Genomic DNA, 10,900 nt, shown 5'->3' with positions numbered 1-10,900 from the left:
CAAAATGAAAAAGGCTGTTCTAAAGCATGGTCCTTGTTACCAGCATTTGTTTTCCTCCATCCTTTCCAGTGTTGTTGGGTTTTGTGGTTATTTCTGGTTGTGACAGGTAAGTCCATACAAGTGTTTTTGTTTTTGTTTTCTAAAAATAGATGTTATTTATTATTTTTGACTTACATACTCTTTGTGTCTATTATTTCCTCAAATACTAAATTTTGCCAGACTTGCTAAGAAAGTAAACTTGGTTTTAAACAATAAAATTAACGCAGCAAAATACAGATTGTTTTCATTAAACCATCTAGTTTAACTCTCGGTGTAATGTTCATATAGTTAGTAAGGTTTTCATGTGTAGAGGTCCTTTTTGTTATAACTTCTATTCCTTAGCTTAGAATCATCATAAATCAGGAATTCTCTCTAGAGTTACTTATTCGAATTGCTACTCATGCCTTCTCGGACTAATATAGTATAAATCGGAATCCTGGTGTGGTGCTGTAAGATAAACACTGAACTGCTGCCCACAAGGTCAGTGGTTCAAACCCACCAGCCACTCCTTGGAAACCCTATGCAAGGTTGCTATGAGTCAGAACTGACTTGATGGCACTTAATGACAACAACAGTATAAATTAGTGCCCTGCTGTAATGCTATAGGATAAGCACTAGACTGGTAACCATAACCTTGATAGTTCAAACCCACTATCCGCTCCTTGGAAACCCTATACAGGGTCGCTATGAGCTGGAACCGACTTGACGGCACTTACCAACAACAAATCTTTTCTTAGCATGGAGCACACAATGTGCAAACAAATGAGGGCTGTGTTCCAATAAACTTTATTTCCAAAAACAAGTGATGGATGAGATTTGCTCTATGGATTGTAAATTCTGTGGCCCCTGATTTAGAGCATAAGTTTTAGAATCAGACAAACCTGTGTTCAAATCTTGCTTCTATCACTTACTGAGCTTTTAGAAACCTTTTTTCTCATCTATTAACTAGAAATAGCCATCAAAGTTCCTACCTGTCTTGGATTTTGTGAGGATCATGTGAGATGTATGTCAGATACTTAGAACCATACCTGGCACATAGTGAGTGCTCAACAGATAGTAAACTGTTTTGTAGAGCTTTTGTAGTGCAGTGGTCGTGCACAAGGCTGCTAACCAAAAGTTTGGTGGTCCAGACCCACCCAGCAGCTCCACAGGAGAAGGATCTGGTAGTCTGCTTCTGTAAGAATTACAGCCAAGAAAACTCTTTGTGGCAGTTCTACTCTGGCACGCATGTGAGTTGGAATTGACTTGATGGCATTGCACAACAAGAAACTGATTTTACTGCTCTCCTTCTTATTTATTGTTGCTGGTCCATATCTGAGGGCTACTGAGGTCCATGTTCTGTAGAACTCAGGGTTCATCTTGGGATTGTGTCCGAAATCCCAGAGCCTGAAGAGACCACCATCCCCCCAAGAACTCCACTTTTGGTTTTCTCCACTTGCGTCACCCTTGCCCACAAACACTGAGTGGTCTCTGCGTAAAAACACACAATACACACAGGTTTAGTGGTACCCAAAGTGGCATCCATTTATGTACACAGTTGAGGGCATTAATGACATGATAATGTGAGCAGAAAAGAGAATTTTCTACATAGAAATGAATATATACAAAACTTAAGATTTTACAAGAAGTTGCAAAATTGCCCTTGTAACAAGCAAGAGTAGTGAGGACTGAATGTTTTTTTTTTTTTTTTTGCTGTTAGGAGCACAGAATCTGCATGGCAGTTTCCTGAGGGATTTGATGTTTAAAATAATTTGTGTCCTCAGTTTAATTTTGTTTAGATTTAAAACGTGCTGAGCTACAGTGTTTCCCATATGAGTGAGGAAGAGTTACTCTAACGTCTATCAGCGCTTGTTCAAACAACTGATGGAAACACCACCTTGTATTTTTGTATTTTCTTTCTTGATGTTCTCTTGCTCTCTTCATTTCTCCTATGTCTAAGTCTCAGATTTCTCTTTGCAATAAAAAGCACCTTGAAAACAACACTATCAATTTTACCTAAGGAACCTGTGATCTATTTCTAAAAAGTACCCAAATAAGGTCCATGCTTCATTTATAACTTGCCTTTTGGGTCCCACTTTGCTGATTAACTCTGTTAGGACCGTGAAGAATTATGCCTCAGAGAGAAAGGGCAGAACTTCAGGCTCAGATCTTGAGAACTTCCTTCTAGCTTTCTAATTCCAAATGACTCTGAGTGAGGGATAAAAAAAAATTAGTACTCCACCAATTTTATGTGCTGTTTGAAAGAGCACTGGAGTAGAGTATTTTTCTTTCTTTCTAGATCCATATTTTGTTAGGCTGAACAAATACGAATGCATTTATATTCTTCATAGGTTTCTATTCGTTTGATTTGTGTTATTGAGAAAGGGGAAATGAAAGATATGTAGCAACAGCAATTTGGGCATATCTGCTGTTGAATTTAATGGAACTTAATCACCCGTGCTACAGAAACTTCTGACTTAAAGAAATACATATCCAAGCAATAGATATTCATAGCATCTAAAATGCAATTAAGCTAAGTTAATAAAGGCTCTTTAAGTGTTTAGAGATCTTTTACACAGGGCATTTCCTTCCTGAAACCACTAAATGCCTTTCCCTTGTGGTAATGAAATTGGTTGGCTCATATGACTTTCTTCCCATGATCCTTTGTCACAGGTCCTAGTGCCACCAATCTCATAATAGGCTCCATCGCTGGTGCCATCCTGGTAGCAGCTATTGTCCTTGGGGGCACAGGATGGGGATTTAAGTAAGCAATGCGCATGTCTTCTTCTAGTGGCTCTGGCTCTTCTCTTTTCTGCTTACATAACCAAGTTCTGAGTTCCTGCTACAAGATTTCGAGTTTTAAAAGTAAAAATGCTAAAAATATATTTTTTCCCCCAGAAATGGGTAGGAAAGAAGAAACACAAAGCTTCAAATGTCATCTTCAGGCAAGTGGGAAAATATGAGGTATAGAAGGAATCCACATGTACTGGCTTAAGGAGAGAATAGTATAAGCTCTTTAGTAGAACACATTCCAGCTTTCAGAAGCAACGTTCTGCGATACATTAGTTTATAAACAGATCATTGAAGAAACCATGTAATTGGAAATAAGTGATTATATAGTGTTCGTATCTGTTTAAAACTGATATATATTCCATTGATATAGACCACTTAAAATTTTTATAATCTAAATAGCCATTGGCCATTATTTTTCACATGTAGCATTTGTGGTTTGCAAACCTTTATTATTTTTTTAACAACACATTTAAAAATATATATATTTCTATGAATTTCCTAGCACAGAATTGCTATTTGAAATCAATGGCTTCGTGACAGTTAATATTGTCTAACTGCTAATATTGACTTGACTAGTAAGTCTGGTGTGTTTTATTGTGACTTTTTAGTTTGGGTTTCACATTAATTATTGAACTTGGTTTCTTTAAATAGACAAGCCAGATAATCAATCACAAATAGAGCTTGATTATGACCACACTTTTCAGACCTCATTTAGCGAGTTTAAATGTTTCTACACCTCAGATTCATTGGATAATTGCTTTTTCACCTTCTCATGCTGTGATGACTTGATTATGATGATTTGTAGGTAATACCTCCTAAGCCAAATCTTCCTTGTGACAAATTACATTTCAATCAGATCTATAAAATTTTAATTATGAACTTCAGTATATTTTATATTTGGAATTATGAATTTGATGTATTTAAACCTGGTAAAATATTATTATTAGAAAGTTTTTATGAAAACAAGCAAAAAAAGATGACTTAAATAAATGTAGCATTTCCTGCTTCTTTTATCATATTGAGATTTAATGAGGAAGCCTTTAGTTTTTTAGTGGTTTCAACTTAGAAAGCTGCTATCAAATGGCACTTCTTTCCAACAGAAGATATTTATAAACTTCAACTGGTTTAGGGAAACACTTTTGGCACCCGTGTGTTTTAAAAGTACACACAAAATGTACAATTGACATTTGAGTTCCTTGTCATGGTGTTAACACCACCACCCTGATCAGTAGTGCACCTGACAAGAGTATGGTTTTATTTGTGTTAGCCTAATGCAAGCATAGCCTTTCTTAATATCCAACTATGATAGGATCCTGGTGTGGCGCTGTAGGATCAGCACTGGACTGTGAACCACAAGGTTGGCAGTTCAAACCCACCAGCTACTCCTTAGAAACTCTACATAGGATCACTATGAGTCGGAACCAACTCGATGACACTTACCAGCAACAACTATAAAAAAAGTCACAGTGCATTATAACAGTTCCGCACCCAATTACTATTTTATTAAAATACTCCTTTGAACTTTTTCATAAATACACGTCTAAAAGAGATTGTACCCAGGCTTGTGCCGACTTGGCATTAGGAAGCTTCAGTTTTAGAGGCCCAGAAAACTGTTAGAATACACCTCTGTCATCCAGCCACGTGCTATACCAAATTGTTCATTTCCAAGTTTGGATATAAGAGCACTTTTCTGTAGCAGGACCTCAAAACAGTGGCCTGGCCTAGCTCACAGCTTGAACTGCATGTCTCTTTGGGGAAAAGTGGAAAAGCCTTTATCACTGTGTATATAAGTGGATTCGGCCCTGTACAGATTATTTATATGTGAGAGGGATGTCTGAGCATCACCAGAGAAAGGGAAAAAACCGAGAGGAGACTGACACACTGTGAGGTGAGAAACAGCTTTGTTGTGCCATGTGTGGGATTAGGCACACTTAACTGCTAAACCAAGTCGAAACCCCTTCCTGTGACCATTAACCTCATAACCACTTTAAAGGAAACTGGGAGAAAGGTGCACAGTAGTGTCAACTAAATAGTTCCATGACCCACAGCAAAGGAAGAAATGAAGACAATCATTATTGAACATTTCACTTTAGGAGTTTACATTTGGAGAAGGTGCTCTTACTTTGCTTTCAAATTTCATAGTAGCCAAAAATGAGGCTTTCTGCTCCCCTAGAAATCCACAGCCTCAGAAACCCTGTACAGGGTCACAATGAGTCAGAACCAATTCGATGGCACTTAACAACATGTAGTTTTATTACACTTTAGATGACTGCTTTGCAATAAGATACTTTGGGTATTGAAGGAGAGTGTTTAGGATTTTCCACTGCTTTAATAACTTTGGAGATGGTTTAGAAGTATAATTATTTGCTATTTGAAAAACTTTGAATTTTTCATTAAGTTCAGTGTAAATAAAGAAGAGTTGCTTTTAGACTCTAAAGTTGAAAATAATCTGTTTTTAAAAAGCTTGCTTAAAATACTTCTATTATAAATCTTCCTGATTAATGTTTTATTACTAAAAGAGAAATAAGCAAAGTAGCCTGAAGATATTAAAAGTGCATAAACTTCAAGATTAAAGGAAAGTATATCCCATGCTCAGATAAAGTATTGCTGTTGTCTATGCTGACATTGCTTTAGAAGGTGTAGAGCTGAGTAACTTAGATGTGGAGCGAGTATCATACCATACATGACCTGCTTAAGTACAAATGGGATGGCAACTAGGCCCTGAGCCCGAGCATTCTCTGCCATTTTTTATTATTTAAAAACCCATCTTTCCGCAAGTAGATGGTAAAAAAATGAGCAAATGTGTGTATGAGTGTGTGTGTGCACGTTTGTGTATATAAAGCAACTTTATCAAAATCATTGTACTCTGAAATCAATATAATTTTATATTACTTCTTTTCAGCTGTATAGTGGATTCTGAAAGCTTTTGGTTCATACAAACAAGGCTTCCATGTGCTAGTATGTGGATTCCTGAAAGAAAAAAATTATGTATTTGGAGGATGATTTTTTCTGTTATGCTTTGACACATTGAGTTACATGGTGGATGCACTTGAGTAAGTTTGATTAACTAACTCCATTGCTGTTGTTGTTGTTAAGTGCCGTCGAGTCATTTTTGACTCATACTGAACCTATATGGGGTTTCTAAGGAGTGGCTGGTGGGTTTGAACTGCCAACCCTGTGGTTTACTGTTAATCCTACACCACCACACCAGGAGTCCAATGAACCCCATACTCCAGAAATATGGTGATTTACTAAGGGATGGGTTAGTCTGTGGTTTCCCAGGTCTTCAAGGTTTTAGGATTTTCTTTGAAAGATCCTGTGAAAAAGAAACGTAAGTAGTTGACCCACCAGTTTGTCCAAAACTGAGGATGTTCCCAATATCTACAGACTTCTCTGCAGCCCCCTCTCCCTCTCCTCACCATCACCTGCACACAGAGACTGTAATAATGGCTTGAGAGGCAAAGGATGGTAAACCCTTGTCCTCATTGACTCATAGAGATGAATGCTGCTCAACTGGCCTACTAGTGCTGTTGTTTTCATTGGATATTGAGGGTATGTGGAATGGAATAGATGAAGGGTCATTTTAATAGCATATTCCCTACAGTTTAGGAAATGTGAAAACTACAACAAATTAGCCCAAAGGATATGGTGGTAAGAAAGAGACTTTTTAGAATATAGTAGGAAAGAACTTGCAGTTCACAGTATTATACAGTTTGCTGACAAATTTAAGTCACAAGGATTCCAGGCCATATATTGAGTTCTAATACAATAGCTCAGCTTGGAGAACCCTGTCACCATGTTCTACTCTCTGCTTGTCCTGGGAATCGGTGGCAACGTGGCTTCCACCGCTGCAAGTATTGGCTGTAGTAAAGCTGCTCATGACATTAAAGATAGGTAATTGGATAAGCTTGTTTCATTGTCATATGTGCTTTCCTCTCTTTGGGAAGTTACTTGGGTCATAAATTCATATGGAGCCTGGTTTTGGTTCTAAGAAATTCTACTTGGCCTATGTGGCACGTAAACAAAGACTGCTCATGTCCTCACGTAAAAAGACATGTAAGGGAGAATATCTGGATTACATCAAAGCAAGTTAACGGAATTGCTTGATGTGAACTGGTGATATTTGAAAATATCTTAATATTGATAATGACACTTTCTTAAAATATTAAATGTTGTCATTTTTATTTTGACAAAATTAGAAAATAGAATTCATTTTAGCTAGTTTACCATGAGGAAGGTAACCGGAGTATTGCTTATCTGAATTCTATGACCAAGTCCCAGTGTAAAATAAATAGCCCACTTCCCCGAGATCAGAGACTTTTTGATCCTCATTCAGAGTTTAACGGGGTGGGGGGTGGAGGGGGTGGTTGTTCAGTGTACAAAATAAGCAAATGATACTGGGGGAGAGATAAATACCTCTGGAAGAAGACCGAAAAACTCGACAGCTGAGATGGCGACTGATACATGAAGAATTTTGGTTTTCTTTTGTATGTGGTGGTTGGTTATGTGCCATGGAGTAGGTTCCAACTCATAGCTACCCTGCAGAAGGTTTCCGAGACTGTAAATCTTTATAGGAGCAGAAAGCCTCATCTATCTCCTGCAGGATCACTGGTAGTTTCGAACTGCTGACCTTGAGTTTAGCAGCTTGACTCGTAACCACTGCGCTACCAGAGCTCCCTTTGTATAGCTGTATATAATACATGCTGAAGGTAGAAGGACAGATTTTTCAGAAGTAGTAAAACTGGATGAAAATGTGTCAATGCTAAAATTTTATAATGATCCAGAAATATCTTACAGATTATGATGAAAAAGTGTTATGCCTTCAAAATTCGATTGAGCAGAGGCTATTCAAATTCAGAGAAAACAGTTGCAGATGGAAGACAGCAAGTACCTACTCAGAATAGTTCTACTTTCACATTCAAATTGAACAAAAGAAAAAATATATATATAATAGAAAATTCAAGTCAGACAGTTCTCACCATATAGTGGCCTGCCATTAATGCCGGAGGACCCCTGACATTAGCATTACCACAAAGTGCCTTTCTCTTGTTTCTTTCCTGTATGACAGTCCTGCCTTCCCCTTGCTGGGACTTCAGTGGAAAAGAAAGTTCCTGGAATTACCCAGTGGTAGTCAGCGTCTGTTTTTACATGGGAATATATAGTTCTTCAGTGTGACCCAACCTTCTGTGCTACCCTGGAAGCCTAGTCACCCTGTAGAACATTGTTTCTATCAGCAGTGACAGCTAATCTTGAAAAAACAGTTATGTTAAAGGTGTGGAAGCTTTGGAGAGCCTGAGCTGGAATGGAATTTTCTATCTTCATATAAAAATGAACAAGATTGCTGTTATTAACTAAGACGTGGTTACTTATCTGGTGGTGGTGGTTATGTGCCGTGGAGTCAGTTCTGACTCATAGTGACCCTGTGTAAGGTGTCTGAAGCTGTAAATCTTTACAGGAGCAGAAAGCGTCATCTTTCTCTTGAGGAACTGCTGGTAGTTTTAAACTAGCTGACCTTCAGGTTAGCAGCCCGACTCGTAATCACTTTGCTAGCATTCCTTAAATTCGAGTAAAGGAATTTAAATATGGGCAATATGGTTATCTACATGCATCGTGCTATCTGGTTTACTTTTTCCTGTATTTCCTGTATTAATTGAGCAGATATTACGTTACCATTTCTCCAGCAATATGTAACTGAAAAAATGTTGGGCCCCTACTTTTTCAGGGCCAGGTTTTTCTCACCTTCCTTACACATCTGCCTTTGAGGGGTCTGAGCATGGATCGCAGACATTGTCCCTGTGCTCCATGCCAGCTAACACAGTGAAGGATCGGGGTAGGGTAAGGCGAGGCTTTGGTATCACATCTGTTACCTGGGCAGCATCAGTAGTGCCAACTTTCAAGAATATTGACTCAAAGAGGATTGGGTTGTAAAAGTGAAGCAAAGGAAATCGCTCCAATTCAGTGTTTGCAGCACTGATGGCTAGACTCAGGAATCACATTCTGAGACCATCAATGAGGCTGTTTCATAAATACTTTAAAAAGAATATCTTCTTTAAAGATAGTCACAATTGAGACTTCAAAAAGGAAGGGTTAAAGTGGTCATCTTGGGTAAATTCAGGACTTTGCAGTAATTCGTGCTTCGATTTTATTTTTGCCCGAGGGGAAGGTGGAGTCTCCTGTAACCTTTTGGCTACTTAGGGCCTATAAAGGTATCAAACTGGCCCCCAGTGATGGGTAGGGGAATAGGGATCTCGGGGACTCGTGGGTCTCCCGTTTTGCATGACGCCTCTTTGGCAGCAGCGTTGCACATGCCCAGTCTGCAGACTAAATGCATGAGCCCTTTGCTTGATGCCCCACATGAAGCCAGACCATGGGGAGGTTGCAACCAACTTTTGTTGTTGCCTAGTAGTGTCTTGCTGGTTCTTTCTTTTCTCTTTCCAAACATAGGAACCACTTGTGAGGAGACTGGACACTGAGCAAGGCATTTTAACTTGCTTATTTTCAACTATGCTAAACTGCTGCATTTGCCTAACTAACCCAAGCCTGTGTCCATTCTCCTTTGAGTGTACTGACTTACAATGCACTCGATTTTCCAACTTTCTAAATATGAAAAATGCTTGATTCCATAGTGGGGTAATAGCTCATACACCCAAGGCAGCAGCAAGAGAACTCAATGGAGCAAGAATTTTTTTTTTTTGTTGTTGTTGTTGCTTTGGCAAAAGTGAGTCTTTGGAGTCTAGGAGGGCAATGGCACAAGAGACCTTAGAATTTTTCTTGGTTCTCTTAATAGTCCCCCTTGATGGAAGAGTTCTCTGTATAATAATTTTCATCTAGTTAATTAGCAATGCCTTTTGCTCAAAAATAAGGGACAAATTGGGCCACTGAGACTTCCTATGATTTAAAATGAACAACTTCAAGCTTTTTTGGCCTTGACAATTGGACATTCTTTAGTGGCTATGTTGTACAGACATTCAAAACTATCCGCTCCTCTGTGTTTCAGTTTCAGGCTATTCTGGAAAGTCTGCCTTGGTGGGAGTTGATTACTTTACTCTGGAACTAGCATTATTGTCATCATCATCACCTTTCTCTTATCACAATCTGATTAATATTGTGGATTTTCCCCCCTTTGCTTTCATCTTCCTTGACGCACTCTGGAAGAAATGTCAAGAAGAGGAGATTTGATCCTAGCCAGCAAGGCCCCATCTGATTCAGCTGCACTGGATGAACTTCACCTTGTGCTGTTGGACTCTGGGTATGGCATACTTACAGTGACCGTGCCAGCACTATTAAGTCTGTAAACAAGAACACTGGGCAGTTATGACTGCAGAACTAATGTTGGGGTGACAGGGATGGGGGAGAAGGAAACTGTCCCTTTTGGAGATAATTTCAAAGAATCCTTCCCATCACTTGTCAATAAAGAGGGGGCAAAAGACAATGTTATAAAAAGAACTACGTCAGAATATTTTTTTTTCCTAACTAAAGGAAGAAGAAAAAAGAAAACAACAACAAAAAATTAAGTGCAATAAACAAACCATTAAAAAATAGCAAATGATTTTTTTTTTCCCCCCTCAGCCTGCTGGCACTTAATATCTTTTAAATGATTCGGCATGATTTATTTATTTTCTTTTCTTACCAATGACAAACTCCATTGGCATGAAGATCTAATTTTCGAAAGGGTAAAAACTGCATGGCATATATACAACAACAAGCTAGCAAGCCAATCCTCAGCAAAACCTGCAACTGAATTCCTGAGGTGAAGATGACAGATGGACACCCAGAACTAGCCTGGGCCTCTTCACATAGACTCCTGCCCCACCCTGCCTAGAACACACAGGCCATGCGCAACTCCAGGCCCTGCTCTTGTTGATCCACTTACCCACTGTTCTTTCTCCTGGACTTAGCATCCTTTGGGAATGGGAGCTGGAATTTGGACAGTGATGCTATTGTATAGTTGTTTTATAAATGTAAATATGGAAATATGAGATTTTGACACATCATTTTCATGTCTGTATTGAAATGTTTTTTCCTTGTAAAGATTCTCTGTAAATTTGAGTTTATCATTTGCTATTCATTTTTGTTTCTTTTCTCTATT

The 10,900-nt window shown here is 38.6% G+C and overlaps 1 protein-coding gene across 1 annotated transcript in view; it reads left to right on the top strand.

Annotated features, from left to right (window-relative positions):
- Positions 1–10,556, top strand: part of ADAM23 (ADAM metallopeptidase domain 23) — a 226,996-nt gene extending 216,440 nt beyond the window's left edge. Inside the window, exons 25-26 of the mRNA XM_006861942.1 lie at positions 2,692–2,782; positions 9,967–10,556. Coding sequence (XP_006862004.1) covers positions 2,692–2,782; positions 9,967–10,015 — 140 coding nt within the window. The 3' untranslated portion in view covers positions 10,016–10,556. The remainder of the gene's footprint in view (positions 1–2,691; positions 2,783–9,966) is intronic.
- Positions 10,557–10,900: the final 344 nt, after the last annotated feature.

This window comes from Chrysochloris asiatica, unplaced genomic scaffold, assembly GCF_000296735.1.
Source record: "Chrysochloris asiatica unplaced genomic scaffold, ChrAsi1.0 scaffold00045, whole genome shotgun sequence".
In the NCBI taxonomy this organism is placed as follows: Eukaryota; Metazoa; Chordata; class Mammalia; order Afrosoricida; family Chrysochloridae; genus Chrysochloris; species Chrysochloris asiatica.
Note: the sequence above shows the minus strand (reverse complement) of the source record. Positions and strands in the feature narration are given on the sequence as shown.